Source organism: Oncorhynchus gorbuscha, linkage group LG05 (genome assembly GCF_021184085.1).
Source record: "Oncorhynchus gorbuscha isolate QuinsamMale2020 ecotype Even-year linkage group LG05, OgorEven_v1.0, whole genome shotgun sequence".
Lineage (NCBI taxonomy): Eukaryota > Metazoa > Chordata > Actinopteri > Salmoniformes > Salmonidae > Oncorhynchus > Oncorhynchus gorbuscha.
The window spans coordinates 92,174,652-92,202,016 of NC_060177.1; the positions used below are offsets into that span (position 1 = coordinate 92,174,652).

Here is a 27,365-nt window from a genome sequence, read left to right on the forward strand (position 1 = left end):
TAGAGGAAGGAGGTACTATTAGACTATTGAAACGGGGCCTGAGAGTAGAGGAAGGAGGTACTATTATACTATTGAAACAGGGCCTGAGAGTAGAGGAAGGAGGTACTATTAGACTATTGAAACAGGGCCTGAGAGTAGAGGAAGGAGGTACTATTAGACTATTGAAACAGGGCCTGAGAGTAGAGGAAGGATATCATGTTTAGCTATTGGGAGAAAATGAGGTAATTTTCCATTTGGAAAATATCCCATTACAGTGAGGGAAGGACAATTTAGAGATTGATGTTACAGCTAAATAACCATTCCCACATTGCAAACATTCCCTTACTAAATAGACAACATTAATCAAACATGATCATTAGTCTGACAAACTCAGGTTTTCCCGTTATTCTTTGACAAGACTGGCGGTTTACATGAAATTACCCAGAGGCTGTAAATTGAGCCTAATTGAGAATTAAGATAGTCAAGACATGAACTTTTATGGCAGTTCGTGCTGAGCGATTAGTGCTTTTTTGAGGTCCTTTCGGTTTGGTTATAAAAAAATATATATGTTTTTCCCGAATTTGGTTTTGTTAATTTTTGTTGTTGCATTAAATGCATTATGAAATAATTACGTTATAATGATTGTAGAGCTTTTTAATGGAAATTCCAAAGAACAAAAATAGTGAACATTCAATTGACAAAACATTGAAAATGTTCCATTGTCTCTGTCAGGTCCACATTGGGTAGACATCAATAGAGAAACAGGAAATGACTATGAAATAATATTTCAGTTGTGTCTATTACTTGATGTTTCTTCATGTTCATTCAGCCAGGTAGCCAGACCATCTAGGTTATCTCTGTGCTCTCCTTAAAGTCATCATCTCTGCTCAGGCAGTATCAGCCAGACCATCTAGGTTATCTCTGTGCTCTCCTTAAAGTCATCATCTCTGCTCAGGCAGTATCAGCCAGACCATCTAGGTTATCTCTGTGCTCTCCTTAAAGTCATCATCTCTGCTCAGGCAGTATCAGCCAGACCATCTAGGTTATCTCTGTGCTCTCCTTAAAGTCATCATCTCTGCTCAGGCAGTATCAGCCAGACCATCTAGGTTATCTCTGTGCTCTCCTTAAAGTCATCATCTCTGCTCAGGCAGTATCAGCCAGACCATCTAGGTTATCTCTGTGCTCTCCTTAAAGTCATAATCTCTGCTCAGGCAGTATCAGCCAGACCATCTAGGTTATCTCTGTGCTCTCCTTAAAGTCATCATCTCTGCTCAGGCAGTATCAGCCAGACCATCTAGGTTATCTCTGTGCTCTCCTTAAAGTCATCATCTCTGCTCAGGCAGTATCAGCCAGACCATCTAGGTTATCTCTGTGCTCTCCTTAAAGTCATCATCTCTGCTCAGGCAGTATCAGCCAGACCATCTAGGTTATCTCTGTGCTCTCCTTAAAGTCATCATCTCTGCTCAGGCAGTATCAGCCAGACCATCTAGGTTATCTCTGTGCTCTCCTTAAAGTCATCATCTCTGCTCAGGCAGTATCAGCCAGACAGCCAGACCATCTAGGTTATCTCTGTGCTCTCCTTAAAGTCATAATCTCCGCTCAGGCAGTATCAGCCAGCCAGCCAGACCATCTAGGTTATCTCTGTGCTCTCCTTAAAGTCATAATCTCTGCTCAGGCAGTATCAGCCAGCCAGCCAGACCATCTAGGTTATCTCTGTGCTCTCCTTAAAGTCATAATCTCTGCTCAGGCAGTATCAGCCAGCCAGCCAGACCATCTAGGTTATCTCTGTGCTCTCCTTAAAGTCATAATCTCTGCTCAGGCAGTATCAGCCAGCCAGCCAGACCATCTAGGTTATCTCTGTGCTCTCCTTAAAGTCATAATCTCTGCTCAGGCAGTATCAGCCAGCCAGCCAGACCATCTAGGTTATCTCTGTGCTCTCCTTAAAGTCATAATCTCTGCTCAGGCAGTATCAGCCAGCCAGCCAGACCATCTAGGTTATCTCTGTGCTCTCCTTAAAGTCATAATCTCTGCTCAGGCAGTATCAGCCAGACCATCTAGGTTATCTCTGTGCTCTCCTTAAAGTCATAATCTCTGCTCAGGCAGTATCAGCCAGCCAGCCAGACCATCTAGGTTATCTCTGTGCTCTCCTTAAAGTCATAATCTCTGCTCAGGCAGTATCTCTAAAACGGCGCCTTGGGCTATAATTTTTTAAATTTTTTATAGAAATCAAGTAATTGAACTGACGTCATTCAATTAGTTGTTTAATAACAGAAAGATCTAAATTAAATTTAAGTTTAATCACTCAGCACTGACGGACAAATTCACCTCAGGTAATTATCTGAAGGTGATTAGTCAAGGTCTAGGAAGCAGCCCACATAACGTCGTCGGTTTAGGTTGCAGCGACATTTCAATAACGTTACAATAAGCTCCTTCTGGTGTGCAATCGTGAAGGATTACCGTCTCCAGAACGTCATTTCCACTGGCAATTAAAGCTAGAGAAAGCTCATCTCCTGGCGAAAACCCCCTCAATCTATCCTCCACTACAGTAACTGACTGGATACAACCGAATGGAGCAACTAACAGCAGGGAGATAATTTGTTGGCCTTTTCAAACTGCACGTCTTTCCTCCTGTCCATCTCGCCCTGCAGAAAAACTTTCTGGTAACACTTTCTATGACGCACAAACACATAATGCCTTATTCTGCATCTATAAAGCCTTATTCTGCATCTATAATGCCTTACTCTGCATCTATAAAGCCTTACTCTGCATCTATAAAGCCTTATTCTGCATCTATAATGCCTTATTCTGCATCTATAATGCCTTACGCTGCATCTATAATGCTTTACTCTGCATCTATAATGCCTTATTCTACATCTATAATGCCTTACGCTGAATCTATAATGCCTTATTCTGCAACTATAAAGGCTTATTCTACATCTATAAAGCCTTATTCTGCATCTATAAAGCCTTATTCTGCATCTATAATGCCTTACTCTGCATCTATAATGCTTTACTCTGCATCTATAATGCTTTACTCTGCATCTATAATGCCTTATTCTGCATCTATAATGCCTTATTCTGCATCTATAATGCCTTACGCTGCATCTATAATGCCTTACGCTGCATCTATAATGCCTTACTCTGCATCTATAATGCCTTATTCTGCATCTATAATGCCTTATTCTGCATCTATAATGCCTTATTCTGCATCTATAATGCCTTATTCTGCATCTATAATGCCTTATTCTGCATCTATAATGCCTTACGCTGCATCTATGCCTTATTCTACAGCTATAATGCCTTATTCTACATCTATAATGCCTTACGCTGCATCTATAATGCCTTACTCTGCATCTATAATGCCTTACGCTGCATCTATAATGCCTTACTCTGCATCTATAATGCCTTACTCTGCATCTATAAAGCCTTATTCCTCATCTATAATGCCTTATGCTGCATCTATAATGCCTTATGCTGCATCTATAATGCCTTACGCTGCATCTATAATGCCTTACGCTGCATCTATAATGCCTTACGCTGCATCTATAATGCCTTACGCTGCATCTATAATGCCTTACGCTGCATCTATAATGCCTTACTCTGCATCTATAATGCCTTACTCTGCATCTATAATGCCTTACTCTGCATCTATAATGCCTTACTCTGCATCTATAATGCCTTACTCTGCATCTATAATGCCTTACTCTGCATCTATAATGCCTTATTCTGCATCTATAATGGCTTATTCTGCATCTATAAAGCCTTATTCTGCATCTATAAAGCCTTATTCTGCATCTATAAAGCCTTATTCTGCATCTATAATGCCTTATTCTACATCTATAAAGCCTTATTCTGCATCTATAAAGCCTTACGCTGCATCTATAATGCCTTACGCTGCATCTATAATGCCTTATTCTGCATCTATAATGCCTTATTCTGTGTAGATGTGTATGTGTGTGTGTATAGATGTGTGTATAGATGTGTGTATAGATGTGTGTGTGTGTATAGATGTGTGTATAGATGTGTGTATAGATGTGTGTGTGTATGTGTGTGTGTATATAGATGTGTGTGTGTGTGTGTGTGTGTGTGTGTGTGTGTGTGTGTGTGTGTGTGTGTGTGTGTGTGTGTGTGTGTGTGTGTGTGTGTGTGTGTGTGTGTGTGTGTGTGTGTGTGTGTGTGTGTGTAGATGTGTGTGTGTGTGTGTGTGTGTAGATGTGTATGTGTGTATGTGTGTGTATATATATATATATACACACACACACACACATTGAGAGTGGTGTCTTACTTCTCATCTCTGCGTCGTAGCTCAGGGAGGAGGGTTTGTGGACACGATACTGTTTGAGCAGCTTCTTGTCCCAGGCGCCACAGTTGAGAGGGTTTCCCAGCCGGAGGAACTCTCTGTGGGGGAGAAACAATACCAATTCTATATTTTTATGTTTATCTTGATGTGACAATAAAACATACCGTAGACAAGATGTGCATGTTGAATCCCAGTGGATGACACAATGTGCATGTTGAATCCCAGTGGATGACACGTGACAACACTTATTTCCAAAGTGATCACTTGGCATTTGACTGGCATCCTTCAACATGGACGCCTTTCCCCCTTTTGAAGAACAATAAACATCATTGCAGCCTCGGCCTTTATTGATATGCTCTCTGTCACCTGGAGCTGCATGGCAAATGGTCCAGAAACACAAGGAAAACACAAAGGACAATGGACTAGTCAGCCTTTCCCCCTCCGAGGGGACAAAATGAGTCTCTGTTACAGTATCCAGAGGACTGACTATATCTCTGTTACAGTATCCAGAGGACTGACTATATCTCTGTTACAGTATCCAGAGGACTGTCTATATCTCTGTTACAGTATCCAGAGGACTGACTATTGAATGTGTCTCTGTTACAGTATCCAGAGGACTGACTATATCTCTGTTACAGTATCTAGAGGACTGACTATATCTCTGTTACAGTATCCTGAGGACTGACTATTTAATGTGTGATAGAATAATGAAATATTAACTTTGGTCTGGTATCTGAAAAGTGTTCACCGAGGAGAACTCTGAAGCTATCTATATGGGAAGAGAAAGGGGGGTACCTAGTCAGTTATAATGGTTTTACCACAGCTACAACACTATTAAAATGGAAAGGGGGGTACCTAGTCAGTTATAATGGTTTTACCACAGCTACAACACTATTAAAAGGGAAAGGGGGGTACCTAGTCAGTTATAATGGTTTTACCACAGCTACAACACTATTAAAAGGGAAAGGGGGGTACCTAGTCAGATATAATGGTTTTACCACAGCTACAACACTATTAAAAGGGGGGTATCTAGTCAGTTATAATGGTTTTACCACAGCTACAACACTATTAAAAGGGAAAGGGGGTACCTAGTCAGTTATAATGGTTTTACCACAGCTACAACATTATTAAAAAGGGGGGTACCTAGTCAGTTATAATGGTTTTACCACAGCTACAACACTATTAAAAGGGAAAGGGGGGTACCTAGTCAGTTATAATGGTTTTACCACAGCTACAACACTATTAAAAGGGAAAGGGGGGTACCTAGTCAGTTATAATGGTTTTACCACAGCTACAACACTATTAAAAGGGGGGTACCTAGTCTGTTGTACAGCTGAATGAATTCAACTGAAATGTGTCTTCCACATTTAACCCAAATCGGAGAGGTGCGGGGGGGCGGCCTTAAATCAACATCCACATCTTCGGCGACCCAGGGAACTGTGTTTTTTTTTTACCTTGTCAGCTCGAGGATTCGATCCAGCAAGCTTTCAGTTACTGGGGCGGCAGGGTAGCCTAGTGGTTAGAGCGTTGGACTAGTAACCAGCAGGTAACCTAGTGGTTAGAGTGTTGGACTAGTAACCAGCAGGTAGCCTAGTGGTTAGAGTGTTGGACTAGTAACCAGCAGGTAGCCTAGTGGTTAGAGCGTTGGACTAGTAACCAGCAGGTAGCCTAGTGGTTAGAGCGTTGGACTAGTAACCAGCAGGTAGCCTAGTGGTTAAAGCGTTGGACTAGTAACCAGCAGGTAGCCTAGTGGTTAGAGTGTTGGACTAGTAACCAGCAGGTAGCCTAGTGGTTAGAGCGTTGGACTAGTAACCAGCAGGTAGCCTAGTGGTTAGAGTGTAGAGGTGGCAGGGTAGCCTAGTGGTTAGAGTGTTGGACTAGTAACCTGAAGGTTGCGAGTTCAAACCCCCGAGCTGACAAGGTACCACAGAGATCATACAGGTAGCCTAGTGGTCAGAGTGTTGGACTAGTAACCAGCAGGTAGCCTAGTGGTTAGAGTGTTGGACTAGTAACCAGCAGGTAGCCCAGTGGTTAGAGTGTTGGACTAGTAACCAGCAGGTAGACTAGTGGTTAGAGTGTTGGACTAGTAACCAGCAGGTAGCCTAGTGGTTAGAGTGTTGGACTAGTAACCAGCAGGTAGCCTAGTGGTTAGAGCGTTGGACTAGTAACCAGCAGGTAGCCTAGTGGTTAGAGTGTTGGACTAGTAACCAGCAGGTAGCCTAGTGGTTAGAGTGTTGGACTAGTAACTAGCAGGTAGCCTAGTGGTTAGAGTGTTGGACTAGTAACCAGCAGGTAGCCTAGTGGTTAGAGTGTTGGACTAGTAACCAGCAGGTAGCCTAGTGGTTAGAGTGTTGGACTAGTAACTAGCAGGTAGCCTAGTGGTTAGAGTGTTGGACTAGTAACCAGCAGGTAGCCTAGTGGTTAGAGTGTAGAGGTGGCAGGGTAGCCTAGTGGTTAGAGTGTTGGACTAGTAACCAGCAGGTAGCCTAGTGGTTAGAGTGTTGGACTAGTAACCAGCAGGTAGCCTAGTGGTTAGAGTGTTGGACTAGTAACCAGCAGGTAGCCTAGTGGTTAGAGCGTTGGACTAGTAACCAGCAGGTAGCCTAGTGGTTAGAGTGTTGGACTAGTAACCAGCAGGTAGCCTAGTGGTTAGAGTGTTGGACTAGTAACCAGCAGGTAGCCTAGTGTGTGTGTGTGTGTGTGTGTGTGTGTGTGTGTGTGTGTGTGTGTGTGTGTGTGTGTGTGTGTGTGTGTGTGTGTGTGTGTGTGTGTGTGTGTGTGTGTGTGTGTGTGTGTGTGTGTGTGTGTGTGTGTGTCGAGCCCAACTGTCTGTATCCTATCCTGCATCACAGCTGACCGGCCATGCAGCAAATTAGGCCAACTGTGACTCCACCCAGACTCCTCTAAACAATATTAAAAACCTGTCAAAACCAATTCTTTCCCTTTTATGTAAAAGAACCATCGACATCATTAAGAGTTTATTAGGGGGGGTTATGCCAGCCCTTAGTGACAGAGAGCTCTGCTTACTATTTGTGTGCAATTAAATGTGTGATGAGGTAAATGTTTTAGAGGTAAATGGACTTATAATGATGTGCCACATCTGGTCCTGCGGTGTGTGTGTGTGTGTGTGTGTGAGAGAGAGAGACACAGAGAGAGAGAGAGAGAGAGAGAGAGAGAGAGAGAGAGAGAGAGAGAGAGAGAGAGAGAGAGAGAGAGACAAAGAGAGCGAGAGAGAGACAGAGAGAGCGAGAGAGAGACAGAGAGACAGAGGGAGAGAGAGAGAGAGAGAGCGAGAGCGAGAGAGAGTGAGTGTGAGTGAGTGTGTGTGAGTGAGGGACTCTGTCTGCCTGCATCCCACCCTCACCTCAGGGCCATAGGCTGCAGGGCCTGTGAGGCCAGCCTCTCAAACATCCTCTGCAGCGGTGGGTGTAGGGGGTGTTCCTCGTCTCCCAGGGCCAGGCTGCAGCGCTGCAGTAGTCTGCTGTGGAGACCAGCTTCACACAGGATCTGCTGGTTTCTCTCACTGTAGACCAGCAGCTGCAGGATGTTAGCTACTGCTAGCTGAAGGTCCAGAGCATGCTGGGTAGGGAGAGGGAGGGAGGGAGGGAAGGGAAATGAATAGTTACGTTTTGGTTCCTTTAACGTTTGTGACAGACGAGCATCTTGCTGAAGGGTAACTCTGTGTCATAGACTAGTGTTATGTCACAGCTAAACCAGGAAGAGACACGGATATTCAGACATGTACAACTCTTAGGGAGGAAATGGAACTCTTGTACAACTTTTGTTCCTCATTCACCTCATTTTTGGACTAAGAGGAAATGGTAGTACACTTTGTTCCATTTTTACCGACTATAGTATCACTGAGAGAAAGTAACACATTCATCCTGAGACCAGGGACACAAGGAGTGGGTGTGGCCTCCTCGGCACTTCCTTACCTCTGGTTGGCTGTCGGAGCTGACGGAGGCCAGCAGGTCCAGCATCGCTAGCCCCGCCCCAGGGTGGATGACCACCGAGTCCGACGAGGAGGAAGAGTTGGCCAGTTGTAGTGTCATGTTTAGGTCTGTTGAAGCTCTGACCCCTGCAGGGGGGCCTGATGTGCCCTGGTAGCCGTGCCTGTGTTTTAGGTGACAGTAAGTTAGCCATTAGTGACAGTCAACAGTTTCCCGGTGTGTATCCAAAGGACATCCAGCCAACTAGACACAACTGTGGGAAGCATTGGAGTCAACATGGGCCAGCATCCCTGTGGAACGCTTTCGACACCTTGTAGAGTCCATGTCCCCGACGAATTGATGCTGTTCTGGGGGCAAAAGGGGGTACAACTCAATATTAGGAATGTGTTCCTAATGTTCGCTATACTCAGTATCTATTGGGGGACTATCTAAATAAAGTGTTGCCAAAATATTGTGGGGTTGAGTCCGATGAGAGGGAAAATAAATCCAGAAACGATATCCTAATCTTTCCTTTCAAAGGGATCATGGAATAAAATCACCTATTTTGCTAAACTCTGGGATTTTTACTTTGAAAAACTGAAATGTTGATTAACGAAGTGTCTCTGTAAAAGTGATTAAAACATGAAGAGATTAAACACGAGAGGTTTAAAGGTTAAGTCAGTTTAGAGTTGACACTGACTCACACCCAAGGCCTGTATTCATTTAATTAGAGAAAAATAGCCACGTTGATGCAGTCATAGAAATGATACATCCAGCGGGTTGGTTTCCCCTACAGAGCAGTGAGGAGAGAGGGTTTAAAGGAAGGGGTCAGCAGAACCAGGATGAAAAGAGAGAGAGAACAAAGAGAGGGGAGAGAGAACGAGAGGGAGGATAAGAGAGAGAGAAGAGAGAGAGAGAGAGAGAGAGAGAGAACAAAGAGAGGGGAGAGAGAACGAGAAGGAGGATAAGAGAGAGAGAGAAATAAATAGGTCAGAATGCAAAGAACAAGAGGAGAGGAATTCACATGACATAGCAGCAATAGCTGACATAAGGGAAAGGGAGCTACATGACATAGCAGCAATAGCTGACATAAGGGAAAGGGAGCTACATGACATAGCAGCAATAGCTGACATAAGGAAGAGGAGAGAGCTACATGATATAGCAGCAACAGCTGACATAAGGGTAAGAGAGCTACATGACATAGCAGCAACAGCTGACATATGGGTAAGAGAGCTACATGACATAGCAGCAATAGCTGACATAAGGGAAAGGGAGCTACATGACATAGCAGCAATAGCTGACATAAGGGAAAGGGAGGTACATGATATAGCAGCAATAGCTGACATAAGGGAGAGGAGAGAGCTACATGACATAGCAGCAATAGCTGACATAAGGGAAAGGGAGCTACATGACATAGCAGCAATAGCTGACATAAGGGAAAGATAGCAGCAATAGCTGACATAGGGAGAGGAGAGAGCTACATGATATAGCAGCAACAGCTGACATAAGGGTAAGAGAGCTACATGACATAGCAGCAACAGCTGACATATGGGTAAGAGAGCTACATGACATAGCAGCAATAGCTGACATAAGGGAAAGGGAGCTACATGACATAGCAGCAACAGCTGACATATGGGTAAGAAAGCTACATGACATAGCAGCAATAGCTGACATAAGGGAAAGGGAGCTACATGACATAGCAGCAACAGCTGACATAAAGGAAAGATAGCAGCAATAGCTGACATAGGGGAAAGAGAGAGGAGAGAGCAACATGACATAGCAGCAATAGCTGACATAAGGGAAAGAGAGAGTAGCATGACAGAGGAAGAGGAGCGAAAGAGCGGGATGAGGAAGAGGAGTGCAGAGCGCAGTAGCTACCTCTTCCTGGCGAGCGCTGGCGTACCCCAGGGGGATGGCAGGGAGGTCTCGTGAGTGAGGCAGGGGGGAACCTGCTCCGCACGACTGAACACAACACACACACACATTCAGGACACACACACACACACAGACAAACATGGATGGACAAGAGTAGCACACAGCCAGGCAGTGCCAAAGATTAGAGGAGAAAAAGAGAGAAAGAGAGGAAAGAGAGAAAAGAGGAAGATGTTAGTTAGAAGGCTGAAAGAAAAGAGCGCTCAGAGCATAGCTAGCTAGCACACTACAAGGAGGCTAATGCTACCAGGAGGCTAATTTTACAGCACACTACAAGGAGGCTAATGCTACCAGGAGGCTAATTATACAGCACACTACCAGGAGGCTAATGCTACCAGGAAGCGAATGCTACAGCTCACTACCAGGAGGCTAATGCAACAGCTCACTACCAGGAGGCTAATGCAACAACACACTACCAGGAGGCTAATGCTACAGCTCACTACCAGGAGGCTATTGCTACAGCTCACTACCAGGAGGCTAATGCTACAGCTCACTACCAGGAGGCTAATGCTACAGCTCACTACCAGGAGGCTAATGCTACAGCTCACTACCAGGAGGCTAATGCTACAGCTCACTACCAGGAGGCTAATGCAACAGCTCACTACCAGGAGGCTAATGCTACAGCTCACTACCAGGAGGCTAATGCTACAGCACACTACCAGGAGGCTAATGCTACAGCTCACTACCAGGAGGCTAATGCTACAGCACACTACCAGGAGGCTAATGCTACAGCTCACTACCAGGAGGCTAATGCTACAGCAAACTACCAGGTCACTAATGCTACAGCTCACTACCAGCTCACTAATGCTACAGCTCACTACCAGGAGGCTAATGCTACAGCTCACTACCAGGAGGCTAATGCTACAGCTCACTACCAGGAGGCTAATGCTACAGCTCACTACCAGGAGGCTAATGCTACAGCTCACTACCAGGAGGCTAATGCTACAGCTCACTACCAGGAGGCTACCAAAATGTGTGCCCCTTGTGGTACCCAGGACCTTGTTTGGAGAGACCTGCACAACAGTGTGGCAGGTAAGCTCTTCATTCACAAGGTAGCACAGTCCAGTCACGAACCAGGGACTGTAGTGACGCCTCTTACACTGGTGATGCAATGCCTTAGACCGCTGCGCCACTCGGGAGCCCATTGATTCAACAACCATTGATTTGGGGTTAGACTCCTTTTGGCCTGTTTAACCAATCACTGAGCTATTGAGGGAGTCAATCACTGAGCTATTGAGGGAGTCAATCACTGACCTGTTGAGGGAGTCAATCACTGACCTATCAAATGAGTGGGTCTAGAGTCTGTTTTAGTGAGAAACAGTAACTGGCGTACCTGTCGAAGGAGTCGGTGGCCATCTTATGAAGGTAGATGAAGAGCTTGCTGCAGTGTTTGAGGGTGGGGCAGATGTTGTCCCCGGTCCCGCCCCCTGCTCCGGCTGCAACCCCGTCGTCCTCCAGCAGCCTCAGGAAGGGCTGGGCGTTGGAAGGGAACACTCCCGTGACTCCAACCTTCTTGGCCTCCGAGAAACAACCCAGCAGCCTGAAGGTGGTGGGGGCATGGGTCAATAATTAATCAATCAATCGTATTTATTTACACTGAACAAAAATATAGGCGCAACGTGCAAAAAATGTCAAAGATTTTACTTAGTTTACAGTTCATATAAGGAAATCAGTCAATTTAAATAAATTCATTAGGCTCTTATTTATGGATTTCATATGATTGGGCAGGGGCCCACCACCCTCAGACAATCCCGCAGGTGAAGAAGCCGGATGTGGAGGTCCTGGGCTGGCGTGGTTACACGTGGTCTGCGGTTGTGAAGCCGATTGAACGTACTGCCAAATTCTCTAAAACAACGTTGTTAGAGGCGGCTTATGGTAGAGAAAGCAACATTAAATTCTCTGGGAACAGCTCTGGTGGACATTCCTGCAGTCAACTTGCCAATTGTACGCTCCCTCAAAACTTGAGACATCTGTGGTATTGTGTTTTGTGACAAAACTGCACATTTAAGGTGGCCTTTTATTGTCCCCAGCACAATGATATAGGCCACACCTGTTAGGTGGATGGATTATCTTGGCAAATGAGAAATACTCACTAACAGAGATGTAAACAAATTTGTGCACAGAATTTGAGAGAAATAAGCTTTTTTTGTTCGAATGGATCATTTTACGGGATCTTTTATTTCAGCAACACCTCACACGTTTTGTTTATATTTTTGTTCAGTGTTGACAGCCCTTTAATCATCATCATCATCATCATCAGAAGTCTCATGTGAAGACTCACGATCTACCACACTTCAATACTCATCACTGTTTAACGATTAGTTGGGAACATTGCCTGTACATGTCCTATACATGTCCTATACATGTCCTATACTATACATGTCCTATACTATACATGTCCTATACATGTCCAATACATGTCCTATACATGTCCTATACATGTCCTATACATGTCCTATACATGTCCTATACTATACATGTCCTATACATGTCCTATACTATACATGTCCTATACATGTCCTATACATATACATGTCCTATACTATACATGTCCTATACTATACATGTCCTATACATGCCCTGTCCTATACATGTCCTATACATGTCCTATACTAAACATGTCCTATACATGTCCTATACTAATACATGTCCTATACTATACATGTCCTGTCCTATACATGTCCTATACATGTCCTATACTATACATGTCCTGTTCTATACATGTCCCTATACTATGTCCTATACATGTCCTATACATGTCCTATACATGTCCTATCCTATACATGTCCTATACATGTCCTATAAATGTCCTATCCTATACATGTCCTATACATGTCCTGTCCTATACATGTCCTGTCCTATACATGTCCTATACTATACATGTCCTGTCCTATACATGTCCTATACATGTCCTATACATGTCCTGTCCTATACATGTCCTGTCCTATACATGTCCTATACTAAACATGTCCTATACATGTCCTATACTATACATGTCCTGTTCTATACATGTCCTATACATGTCCTATACTATACATGTCCTGTCCTATACATGTCCTATACATGTCCTATACTATACATGTCCTGTTCTATACATGTCCTGTCCTATACATGTCCTATACATGTCCTGTCCTATACATGTCCTGTCCTATACATGTCCTGTCCTATACATGTCCTATACTAAACATGTCCTATACATGTCCTGTTCTATACATGTCCTGTCCTATACATGTCCTATACTAAACATGTCCTATACATGTCCTGTCCTATACATGTCCTGTCCTATACATGTCCTATACTAAACATGTCCTATACATGTCCTGTCCTATACATGTCCTATACATGTCCTGTCCTATACATGTCCTATACATGTCCTGTCCTAAACATGTCCTATACAAGTCCTATCCTATACATGTCCTATACATTCCCTGTACTATACATGTCCTATCCTATACATGTCCTGTCATATAAATGTCCTATACTATACTATACATGTCCTGTCCTATACATGTCCTATACTAAACATGTCCTATATTATACATTCCTATACATGTCCTGTCCTATACATGTCCTATACTAAACATGTCCTATACTATACTAAACATGTCCTATACTATACATGTCCTATACTATACATGTCCTATACATGTCCTATACTATACATGTCCTATACATGTCCTATACTATACATGTCCTATACTATACATGTCCTATACTATACGTGTCCTATACATGTCCTATACATGTCCTATACTATACATGTCCTGTCCTATACATGTCCTGTCCTATACATGTCCTAAAAAATGTCCTATACTATACATGTCTTGTCCTATACATGTCCTGTCCTATACATGTCCTATACTACACATGTCCTATACTACACATGTCCTATACTACACATGTCCTATACTACACATGTCCTATACTATACATGTCCTATACGATACATGTCCTATACGATACATGTCCTATACAATACATGTCCTATACAATACATGTCCTATACAATACATGTCCTATACTATACATGTCCTATACTATACATGTCCTATACTATACATGTTCTATACATGTCCTGTCCTATACATGTCCTATAAATATCATATACTATACATGTCCTATAAATATCATATACTATACATGTCCTATACATGTCCTATACTGTACATGTCCTATACTATACATGTTCTATACTATACATGTCCCATACATGTCCTATACTATACATGTCCTATACTATACATGTCCTATACTATACATGTCCTATACTATACATGTCCTATACTATACTATACTATACTATACATGTCCTATACATATCATATACTATACATGTCCTATACATGTCCTATACTATACATGTCCTATACTATACATGTCCTATACTATACATGTCCTATACTATACTATACATGTCCTATACATGTCCTATACTATACATGTCCTATACATGTCTCATACTATACTATACATGTCCTATACATGTCCTATACTATACTATACTATACATGTCCTATACATGTCCTATACTATACATGTCCTATACTATACATGTCCTATAAATGTCCTATACTATACATGTCCTATACATGTCCTATACTATACATGTCCTATACTATACATGTCCTATACATGTCCTATACTATACATGTCCTATACTATACATGTCCTATGCATGTCCTATACTATACATGTCCTATACATGTCCTATAGTATACATGTCCTATACTATACATGTCCTATACTATACATGTCCTATACATGTTGTCCTATACATGTCCTGTCCTATACATGTCCTGTCCTATACATGTCCTGTACTATACATGTCCTATACTATACATGTCCTATACATATCATATACTATACATGTCCTATACATGTCCTATACTATACATGTCCTATACTATACATGTCCTATACTATACATGTCCTATACTATACATGCCCTATACTATACATGTCCTATACATGTCCTATACTATACATGTCCTATACTATACATGTCCTATACTATACTATACATGTCCTATACATGTCCTGTCCTATACATGTCCTGTCCTATACATGTCCTGTCCTATACATGTCCTGTCCTATACATGTCCTATACTATACTATACATGTCCTATACTATACATGTCCTATACTATACATGTCCTATACTATACATGTCCTGTCCTATACATGTCCTATACTATACATGTCCTATACATGTCCTATACTATACATGTCCTATACATGTCCTATAATATACATGTCCTATACATGTCCTATACTATACATGTCCTATACTATACATGTCCTATACATGTCCTATACTATACATGTCCTATACATGTCCTATACTATACATGTCCTAAAAAATGCCCTATACTATACATGTCTTGTCCTATACATGTCCTATACTATACATGTCCTGTCCTATACATGTCCTATAGTATACATGTCCTATACATGTCCTATACTATACATGTCCTATACATGTCCTATACATGTCCTATACTATACATGTCCTATACTATACATGTCCTATACTATACATGTCCTATACTATACATGTCCTATACTATACATGTCCTATACTATACATGTCCTATACTACACATGTCCTATACTATACATGTCCTATACTATACATGTCCTATACTATACATGTCCTATACATGTCCTATACTATAAATGTCATATACATATCATATACTATACATGTCCTATACTGTACATGTCCTATACTGTACATGTCCTATACTGTACATGTCCTATACTGTACATGTCCTATACTATACATGTCCTATACATATCATATACTATACATGTCCTATACTGTACATGTCCTATACTATACATGTCCTATACATATCATATACTATACATGTCCTATACTGTACATGTCCTATACTATACATGTCCTATACAGTACATGTCCTATACTGTACATGTCCTATACTGTACATGTCCTATACTGTACATGTCCTATACTATACATGTCCTATACTGTACATGTCCTATACTGTACATGTCCTATACTATACATGTTCTATAAATATCATATACTATACATGTCCTATACATATCATATACTATACATGACCTATACATGTCCTATACTGTAGATGTCCTATACTATACATGTTCTATACTATACATGTCCCATACATGTCCTATACTATACATGTCCTATACTGTACATGTCCTATACTATACATGTCCTATACTATACATGTCCTATACTATACATGTTCTATAAATATCATATACTATACATGTCCTATAAATATCATATACTATACATGTCCTATACATGTCCTATACTATACATGTCCTATACTATACATGTCCTATACATGTCCTATAAATATCATATACTATACATGTCCTATAAATATCATATACTATACATGTCCTATACTATACATGTCCTATACTATACATGTCCTATACATATCATATACTATACATGTCCTATACTGTACATGTCCTATACTGTACATGTCCTATACTATACATGTCCTATACTATACATGTCCTATACTATACATGTCCTATACTATACATGTCCTATACTGTACATGTCCTATACTATACATGTCCTATACTGTACATGTCCTATACTATACATGTCCTATACTATACATGTCCTATACTGTACATGTCCTATAAATATCATATACTATACATGTCCTATACATGTCCTATACTATACATGTCCTATACTATACTATACTATACATGTCCTATACATATCATATACTATACATATCATATACTATACATGTCCTATACATGTCCTATACTATACATGTCCTATACTATACATGTCCTATACTATACATGTCCTATACTATACATGTCCTATACTATACATGTCCTATACTATACATGTCCTATAATATACTATACATGTCCTATACATGTCCTATACTATACTATACATGTCCTATCCTATACTATACATGTCCTATACATGTCCTATACTATATTATACATGTCCTATACATGTCCTATACATGTCCTATACTATACATGTCCTATACTATACATGTCCTATACTATACATGTCTTATACTATACTATACATGTCCTATACTATACATGTCCTATACTATACATGTCCTATACTATACATGTCCTATACTATACTATACATGTCCTATACTATACTATACATGTCCTATACATGTCCTATACTATACATGTCCTATACATGTCCTATACTATACATGTCCTATACTATACATGTCCTATACTATACATGTCCTATACTATACATGTCCTATACTATACATGTCCTATACTATACATGTCCTATGCTATACTATACTTGTCCTATACATGTCCTGTCCTATACATGTCCTATACTATACATGTCCTATACATATCATATACTATACATGTCCTATACATATCATATACTATACATGTCCTATACATGTCCTATACTATACATGTCCTATACTATACTATACATGTCCTATACTATACATGTCCTATACTATACATGCCCTATACTATACATGTCCTATACATGTCCTATACTATACTATACATGTCCTATACTATACATGTCCTATACTATACATGTCCTATACATGTCCTGTCCTATACATGTCCTGTCCTATACATGTCCTATACATGTCCTGTCCTATACATGTCCTATACATGTCCTATACTATACATGTCCTATACTATACATGTCCTATACTATACTATACATGTCCTATACATGTCCTATACTATACATGTCCTATACATGTCCTATACTATACATGTCCTATACATGTCCTATACTATACATGTCCTATACTATACATGTCCTATACATGTTCTATACTATACATGTCCTATACATGTCCTATACTATACATGTCCTATACTATACATGTCCTATACATGTCCTGTCCTATACATGTCCTATACTATACATGTCGTATACTATACATGTCCTATACTATACATGTCCTATACATGTCCTATACTATACATGTCCTATACATGTCCTGTCCTATACATGTCCTGTAATGTCCTACACATGTCCTATATATGTCCTGTCCTATACTATACACATCCTATAATATACTATACATGTCCTATAATGTCCTGTCCTATACTATACATGTCCTATACTATACATGTCCTATACTATATATGTCCTACACATGTCCTGTCCTATACTATACACATCCTATAATATACTATACATGTCCTATAATGTCCTGTCCTATACTATACATGTCCTATACATGTCCTGTCCTATACTATACATGTCCTATAATATACTATACATGTCCTTTAATGTCCTGTCCTATACTGTACCTGACAGCGTCTGCCAGTTTTTCATACTGGATCTCCGTCCTGAAGAAGTGTGAGTTGGCGGGTTCGTAGCGCATGGCAGCGGTCAACGTGCAGAAGACGGTGTGGAGGAGCTCAAACACTTGGTTCTGATTGGCCCGTTCCCACCCGTGACGCGGCGGCTGACACAGAGAGCGCTCCATGGCAACGAGTAACGACGTCACGTACACAAAGCCCCCGACCTTCCGGAAGACTGTCCGCGTGCGATGGCTTTCTCTCAGCACAGCCAGGAGAGTCTAGCAGAGAGGGAGAGGTTGGTTAGGGCTGGGTGGGTGATGGCTTTCTCTCAGCACAGCCAGGAGAGTCTAGCAGAGAGGGAGAGGAGGTTAAGGCTGGGTGGGTGGGTGATGGCTTTCTCTCAGCACAGCCAGGAGAGTCTAGCAGAGAGGGAGAGGAGGTTAGGGCTGGGTGGGTGATGGCTTTCTCTCAGCACAGCCAGGAGAGTCTAGCAGAGAGGGAGAGGAGGTTAGGGCTGGGTGGGCGATGGCTTTCTCTCAGCACAGCCAGGAGAGTCTAGCAGAGAGGGAGAGGTGGTTAGAGCTGGGTGGGTGGGTGGGTGATGGCTTTCTCTCAGCACAGCCAGGAGAGTCTAGCAGAGAGGGAGAGGAGATTAGGGCTGGGTGGGTGGGTGATGGCTTTCTCTCAGCACAGCCAGGAGAGTCTAGTAGAGAGGGAGAGGAGATTAGGGCTGGGTGGGTGGGTGATGGCTTTCTCTCAGCACAGCCAGGAGAGTCTAGCAGAGAGGGAGAGGAGGTTAGGGCTGGGTGGGTGGGTGATGGCTTTCTCTCAGCACAGCCAGGAGAGTCTAGCAGAGAGGGAGAGGAGGTTAGGGCTGGGTGGGCGATGGCTTTCTCTCAGCACAGCCAGGAGAGTCTAGCAGAGAGGGAGAGGTGGTTAGAGCTGGGTGGGTGATGGCTTTCTCTCAGCACAGCCAGGAGAGTCTAGCAGAGAGGGAGAGGAGATTAGGGCTGGGTGGGTGGGTGATGGCTTTCTCTCAGCACAGCCAGGAGAGTCTAGTAGAGAGGGAGAGGAGATTAGGGCTGGGTGGGTGGGTGATGGCTTTCTCTCAGCACAGCCAGGAGAGTCTAGCAGAGAGGGAGAGGAGGTTAGGGCTGGGTGGGTGGGTGATGGCTTTCTCTCAGCACAGCCAGGAGAGTCTAGCAGAGAGGGAGAGGAGGTTAGGGCTGGGTGGGTGATGGCTTTCTCTCAGCACAGCCAGGAGAGTCTAGCAGAGAGGGAGAGGAGGTTAGGGCTGGGTGGGTGATGGCTTTCTCTCAGCACAGCCAGGAGAGTCTAGTAGAGAGGGAGAGGAAGTTAGGGCTGGGTGGGTAGTTAGATGGCTTTCTCTCAGCACAGCCAGGAGAGTCTAGTAGAGAGGGAGAGGAGGTTAGGGCTGAGTGGGTGATGGCTTTCTCTCAGCACAGCCAGGAGAGTCTAGCAGAGAGGGAGAGGAGGTTAGGGCTGGGTGGGTGGGTGATGGCTTTCTCTCAGCACAGCCAGGAGAGTCTAGCAGAGAGGGAGAGGAGGTTAGGGCTGAGTGGGTGTAGGTTTGTGTGTGTGGGGTGTGTGGGTGTGTGTGTGTGGGGTGTGTGTGTGTAGGTGTGTGTGTGTGTGTTGAGATGTAGGTGTGTGTGTGTGTAGGTGTGTGTGTGTGTAGGTGTGTGTGTGTGTTGAGATGTAGGTGTTTGTGTGTGTGTAGGTGTGTGTGTGTGTGTGTTGAGATGTAGGTGTGTGTGTGTGTAGGTGTGTGTGTGTGTGTAGGTGTGTGTGTTAAGATGTAGGTGTGTGTGTGTTGAGATGTAGGTGCGCGCGCGCGTGTGTGTGTGTGTGTGTGTGTGTGTGTGTGTGTGTGTGTGTGTGTGTGTGTGTGTGTGTGTGTGTGTGTGTGTGTGTGTGTGTGTGTGTGTGTGTGTGTGTGTGTGTGTGTGTGTGTGTATCTCACCTGTAGTATGTCTGTTTTGAGCTGTAGCTCGGTGGACGAGGCAGAGTGCATCAGACCTAGTGTGTGTGTGTGTGTGTGTGTGTGTGTGTGTGTGTGTGTGTGTGTGTGTGTGTGTGTGTGTGTGTGTGTGTGTGTGTGTGTGTGTGTGTGTGTGTGTGTGTGTGTGTGTGTCTCACCTGTAGTATGTCTGTTTTGAGCTGTAGCTCGGTGGACGAGGCAGAGTGCATCAGACCTAGTAGTGTGTGTGTGTGTGTGTGTGTGTGTGTGTGTGTGTGTGTGTGTGTGTGTGTGTGTGTGTGTGTGTGTGTGTGTGTGTGTGTGTGTGTGTGTGTGTGTGTGTGTGTGTGTGTGTGTGTGTGTGTGTGTGTGTGTGTGTGTGTGTATGTATATGTCTGTTTTGATGTGTGTGTGTGTATGTGTGTGTAGGTGTGTGTGTGTGTGTGTGTGTGTGTGTGTGTGTGTGTGTGTGTGTGTGTGTGTGTGTGTGTGTGTGTGTGTGTGTGTGTGTGTGTGTGTGTGTGTGTGTGTGTGTGTGTGTGTGTGTGTGTGTGTGTGTGTGTGTGTGTGTATCTCACCTGTAGTATGTCTGTTTTGAGCTGTAGCTCGGTGGACGAGGCAGAGTGCATCAGACCTAGTAGTGTGTGTGTGTGTGTGTGTGTGTGTGTGTGTATGTGTGTGTGTGTGTGTGTGTATGTGTGTGTGTGTGTGTGTGTGTGTATCTCACCTGTAGTATGTCTGTTTTGAGCTGTAGCTCGGTGGACGAGGCAGAGTGCATCAGACCCAGTAGTGTGTGTGTGTGTGTGTGTGTGTGTGTGTGTGTGTGTATGTGTGTGTGTGTGTGTGTGTGTGTATGTGTGTGTGTGTGTGTATCTCACCTGTAGTATGTCTGTTTTGAGCTGTAGCTCGGTGGACGAGGCAGAGTGCATCAGACCCAGTAGTGTTCCCATGTCATCTTCTCCGCTGGAGGACAGAACCAGCTGCTGAATGATCATCAGAGCATGTTCCCTGCACTGATCATACTTCACTATGTTGTGGACACACCGCGCCCCTCCAAACTCTCTGAACAGACCTGGAGGGGGGGGGGGGAGGAGGAGGGATGGGGGAGAGGAGGAGGGATGGGGGAGAGGAGGAGGGATGGGAGAGAGGAGGAGGGATGGGGGAGAGGGATGGGGAGAGGAGGAGGGATGGGGGAGAGGGATGGGGGAGAGGGAGGAGGGATGGGGGAGAGGAGGAGGGATGGGGGAGAGGGATGGGGGAGAGGAGGAGGGATGGGGAGGGAGAGGGATGGGGGAGAGGAGGAGGGATGGGGAGAGGGATGGGGGAGAGGGATGGGGGAGAGGAGGAGTAATGGGGGAGAGGAGGGGGAGGGATGGGGGAGAGGAGGGATGGGGGAGAGGAGGGATGGGGGAGAGGGATGGGGAGAGGAGGAGGGATGGGGGAGAGGGATGGGGGAGAGGAGGGAGGGATGGGGAGAGGAGGAGGGATGGGGGAGAGGGATGGGGGAGAGGAGGAGGGATGGGAGAGAGGGATGGGGGAGAGGAGGAGGGATGGGGAGAGAGGGATGGGGGATGAGGAGGAGGGATGGGGAGAGGGATGGGGAGAGGGATGGGGGAGGAGGAGGAGGATGGGGGAGAGGAGGAGGGATGGGGGAGAGAGGAGGAGGGATGGGGGAGAGGAGGGATGGGGGAGAGGAGGGATGGGGGAGAGGGATGGGGGAGAGGAGGAGGGATGGGGAGAGGGGGGAAGAGGGATGGGGGAGAGGAGGGATGGGGAGAGGAGGGATGGGGGAGAGGGATGGGGGAGAGGGATGGGGGAGAGGAGGAGGGATGGGAGAGAAGAAGGGAGGGGAGGAGGGATGGGAGAGAAGAAGGGAGGGAGAGGGATGGGGGAGAGGAGAAAGGGGAGGGATGGGGGAGAGAAGGAGGGATGGGGAGAGGAGAAAGGGGAGGGATGGGGGAGAGAAGGAGGGATGGGAGAGGGATGGGGAGAGGAGGGATGGGAGAGGGATGGGGAGAGAAGGAGGGGTGGGAGAGAAGAAGGGAGGGGAGAGGGATGGGGGAGAGAAGGAGGGGGTAGAGGGGGAGAGGGGGAGAGGAGGAGGGATGGGGAGAGGAGGAGGGAGGGGAGAGGGATGGGGGAGAGGAGGAGGGAGGGGAGAGGGGGGAGAGGGGGAGAGGAGGAGGGATGGGGAGAGGAGGAGGGAGGGGGAGAGGGATGGGGAGAGGAGGAGGGAGGGAGGGGGAGAGGGGGGGGAGAGGAGGAGGGATGGGGAGAGGAGGAGGGAGGGGAGAGGGATGGGGGAGAGGAGGAGGGATGGGAGAGGGATGGGGGAGAGGAGGAGGGATGGGAGAGGGATGGGGGAGAGGAGGAGGGATGGGAGAGGGATGGGGGAGAGGAGGAGGGATGGGGAGGGGAGAAAGGGGAGGGATGGGGAGAGGAGAAAGGGGAGGGATGGGGGAGAGAAGGAGGGAGGGGAGAGGGGGAGAGGAGGAGGGAGGGGAGAAAGGGGAGGGATGGGGAGAGGAGAAAGGGGAGGGATGGGGGAGAGAAGGAGGGAGGGAGGGAGAAGGAGGGAGGGAGAGGGGATGGGGAGAGGAGGGGGAGGGAGGGGAGAAAGGGGAGAGATGGGGGAGAGGAGAAAGGGGAGGGATGGGGGAGAGAAGGAGGGAGGAGAGAGGGGGGGGGAGAGGAGAAAGGGGAGGGATGGGGGAGAGAAGGAGGGAGGGGAGAGGGGGAGAGGGGGGAGAAAAAGGGGAGGGATGGGGAGAGGAGAAAGGGGAGGGATGGGGGAGAGAAGGAGGGAGGGAGAGGGGGAGAGGAGAAAGGGGAGGGATGGGGAGAGGAGAAAGGGGAGGGATGGGGGAGAGAAGGAGGGAGGGGAGAGGGGGAGAGGAGAAAGGGGAGGGATGGGGGAGAGAAGGAGGGAGGGGAGAGGGGGAGAGGAGAAAGGGGAGGGATGGAGAGAGGAGAAAGGGGAGGGATGGGGGAGAGAAGGAGGGAGGGAAGAGAGGAGGGAGAGGAGAAAGACTCATCATATTAGTCTGGGTTCCTTAGGGATGGGGGAGAGAAGGAGGGAGGGAAGAGAGGGAGAGAGGAGAAAGGGGAGGGATGGGGGAGAGAAGGAGGGAGGGGAGAGGGGGGAGAGGAGAAAGGGAGATTGGAAGAGACACAATAAGAGATGATACTAATAAATAATTATTCACCCATCACACTCATTTATCATACACATCTCTGAGTCTCCATCTCTGCTAGAGAACACTGACTCATCATATTAGTCTGCGCTCCACTACCGTTCCTTACTCAGACCAGGATAGTGGGAGAGAGAGATGGAGAGAGAGAGACACAGAGACACAGAGAAGAAAGAGAGAAAGAGACAGAGAAGAAAGAGAGAGACAGAAAAGAAAGAGAGAGATACAGAGAGAGACAGAAAGAGAGATTGAGACAGAAGGAGAGATTGAGACAGAAAGAGAGATTGAGACAGAAGGAGAGATTGAGACAGAAGGAGAGATTGAGACAGAAGGAGAGATTGAGACAGAAGGAGAGATTGAGACAGAAGGAGAGATTGAGACAGAAGGAGAGATTGAGACAGAAGGAGAGATTGAGACAGAAGGAGAGATTGAGACAGAAGGAGAGATTGAGACAGAAGGAGAGATTGAGACAGAAGGAGAGATTGAGACAGAAGGAGAGATTGAGACAGAAGGAGAGATTGAGACAGAGAAGAAAGAGAGAGATAGAAATAGAGAGCGAGCGAGCACAAATGTTGGTGATCTCTGAGATGAGGAATCCATACAGCCAGCCAGCCAATCGACATATAGAAGGAGGAAGTGTATATCTTCCTGTCCAGTGTCACATGATCGTGAATGACAGAAGTGAAACCATTGAGCTCTGCCCAGAGTCAAGGCTTGTTCAAATAGAAATAATTTGAGTCATTTGTCATCCGGCGTGTGTATGTGTGTGTGTCAGTTTGGGGCAGGCAGGCAGACAGAGAAACCCAGGGTTGGGGCTGTGTGACATCACTACTAGCATGGGATTATGTTCTGAAGGGGATGTGGGTATTGGGAGGATTCTGTCTGGATTCGCATGGCTTTAATAAAGGGGAATCATACGAGTTGAACACACAAAAGAGTTGAAATACTGGAGGTTTCTGTGTAATTTCACGGCCTTGTTAGCCATAATGTTTGCGTGTGGGCGTGTGTGTACCTGCGTTAGTGTTGGAGCCTTGCAGCAGGACAGTCAGCGTCTCCATGACCAGCCAAGCTAACTGTTTCTGCTCCTCCGCTACACTGCTGTTCTTACAGTCACCTAGAGACAGAGAGAGAGAGATGGAAATAGCAGAGGGGTGGGGGGGATAGAGCAAGGGAGAAAGAGAGGGAGAAAGAGAGGGAGAAAGAGAGGGAGAAAGAGAGGGAGAAAGAGAGGGAGAGAGGGAAGAGAGTTAGAGAGGGAGGAAGAGAGGGAGGAAGAGAGAAAGAGAGAGAGAGGGAGGAAGAGAGAGAGGGAGAGAGTTAGAGAGGGAGGAAGAGAGTTAGAGAGGGAGGAAGAGAGAGAGGGAGGGAGGGAGAGAGGGAGGAAGAGAGTTAGAGAGGGAGGAAGAGAGAGAGGGAGGGAGGGAGGGAGAGAGAGGGAGAGAGGAAGAGGAAGAGAGAGAGGGAGAGAGAGTTAGAGAGGGAGGAAGAGAGGGAGAGAGGGAGGAAGAGAGTTAGAGAGAGAGGAAGAGAGTTAGAGAGGGAGGAAGAGAGTTAGAGAGGGAGGAAGAGAGAGAGGGAGGAAGAGAGAGAGGGAGGAAGAGAGGGAGGGAGGGAGGAAGAGAGAGAGGGAGGGAGGGAGGAAGAGAGAGGGAGAGAGGGAGGAAGAGAGAGAGGGAGGAAGAGAGTGAGAGAGGGAGGAAGAGAGTGAGAGAGGGAGGAAGAGAGTTAGGGAGAGTGGGAGGAAGAGAGTGAGAGAGGGAGGAAGAGAGGGAGAGTGGGAGGAAGAGAGTGAGAGAGGGAGGAAGAGAGAGAGGGAGGGAGGAAGAGAGAGAGGGAGGGAGGAAGAGAGAGAGGGAGGGAGGGAGGAAGAGAGAGAGGGAGGGAGGAAGAGAGAGGGAGAGTAGGAGGAAGAGAGAGGGTGAGTGGGAGGAAGAGAGAGGAAGAGAGAGAGGGAGGAAGAGAGGGAGAGAGGGAGAGTAGGAGGAAGAGAGAGGGTGAGTGGGAGGAAGAGAGAGGAAGAGAGAGAGGGAGGGAGGAAGAGAGAGAGGGAGGGAGGAAGAGAGAGGGAGAGTAGGAGGAAGAGAGAGGGTGAGTGGGAGGAAGAGAGAGGAAGAGAGAGAGGGAGGAAGAGAGGGAGAGAGGGAGGAAGAGAGAAAGAACGCAGCAGATTGTTATTCTATTTAGAATTCTCTGTTCCATCTCCCAGTCTATGATGAACATGTGTGTATTATATCGGGATGATTGGATTGGATGATTTGACTGCTTGTTTGAGGAACTATTAGCAACCAGATGACGAATCACAAATCATTCACTTCAGTCGGCATGGCTTTCTCACGGCGGGGTTAGTGAGGGTCATATTCACTGGGCACGAAAAGGGAAGAAACGGACGGAAACAGAATCAATCTGGACTTGTTGGCGCAACGGAAAATGTGTGTTTCTGATTGGACGTTTGGATTTATTTTTTTTGCAACGAACGGTGTGCCCTAATGTATACGACCCAGTATTGCCTCTTGATCTAGGAGACTCCTCACCTTGTTCGTTGTTCTGTGACTGAGTCTGTTGTTGCGTTGCGGGGTCTTTGAGCAGGGCAGCGTATTTATGCAGGAGGTTAACCAGCACCTCCAGCAGCCCCACCTCTCTCAACACATCACTGAACACCGCGTCATGACGACTCAACTTCAACAGAGTCCTGAGGGAGGAGTTAGATTCATTGAATATTGAAAGAGTCGATTTACATTTATTAAGGCATCCATATCGATTTCAAAATTAGGAAATCAAACATGTTATTATATATATTTTGCATTGCTGGACAGAAATACGAGATTTGATCCCAAATATATGTGGCTTTCCAGTCCCAATAGATAATAAGATTTCCCTCTAGTGGTGTGGGGGCTGTGCTTTGGCAAAGTGGGTGGGGTTATATCCTTCCTGTTTGGCCCTGTCCGGGGGTGTCCTCGGATGGGGCCACAGTGTCTCCTGACCCCTCCTGTCTCAGCCTCCAGTATTTATGCTGCAGTAGTTTGTGTCGGGGGGGCTAGGGTCAGTTTGTTTATCTGGAGTACTTCTCCTGTCCTATTCGGTGTCCTGTGTAAATCTAAGTGTGCGTTCTCTAATTCTCTCCTTCTCTCTTTCTTTCTCTCTCTCGGAGGACCTGAGCCCTAGGACCATGCCCCAGGACTACCTGACATGATGACTCCTTGCTGTCCCCAGTCCACCTGGCCATGCTGCTGCTCCAGTTTCAACTGGCCTGGGCCCTAGGACCATGTCCCAGGACTACCTGACATGAGGACTCCTTGCTGTCCCCAGTCCACCTGGCCATGCTCCTGCTCCAGTTTCAACTGTTCTGCCTTACTATTATTCAACCATGCTGGTCATTTATGAACATTTGAACATCTTGGCCAGGTTCTGTTATAATCTCCACCCGGCACAGCCAGAAGAGGACTGGCCACCCCACATATGCTCTCTCTAATTCTCTCTTTCTTTCTCTCTCTCGGAGGACCTGAGCCCTAGGACCGTGCCCCAGGACTACCTGACATGATGGCTCCTTGCTGTCCCCAGTCCACCTGACTGTGCTGCTGCTCCAGTTTCAACTGTTCTGCCTTATTATTATTTGACCATGCTGGTCATTTATGAACATTTGAACATCTTGGTCATGTTCTGTTATAATCTCTACCCGGCACAGCCAGAAGAGGACTGGCCACCCCACATAGCCCGGTTCCTCTCTAGGTTTCTTCCTAGGTTTTGGCCTT

At 45.5% G+C, this 27,365-nt stretch overlaps 1 protein-coding gene across 1 annotated transcript in view; it reads right to left on the reverse strand.

Annotated features, from left to right (window-relative positions):
- The window catches only part of wdfy3 (WD repeat and FYVE domain containing 3), a 206,092-nt gene that overhangs the window by 116,082 nt on the left and 62,645 nt on the right, over nt 1–27,365 (reverse strand). Inside the window, 9 exon segments of the mRNA XM_046351507.1 lie at nt 4,265–4,377; nt 7,644–7,858; nt 8,215–8,392; nt 10,087–10,170; nt 11,474–11,680; nt 18,451–18,722; nt 21,304–21,497; nt 24,629–24,730; nt 26,148–26,305. Coding sequence (XP_046207463.1) covers nt 4,265–4,377; nt 7,644–7,858; nt 8,215–8,392; nt 10,087–10,170; nt 11,474–11,680; nt 18,451–18,722; nt 21,304–21,497; nt 24,629–24,730; nt 26,148–26,305 — 1,523 coding nt within the window.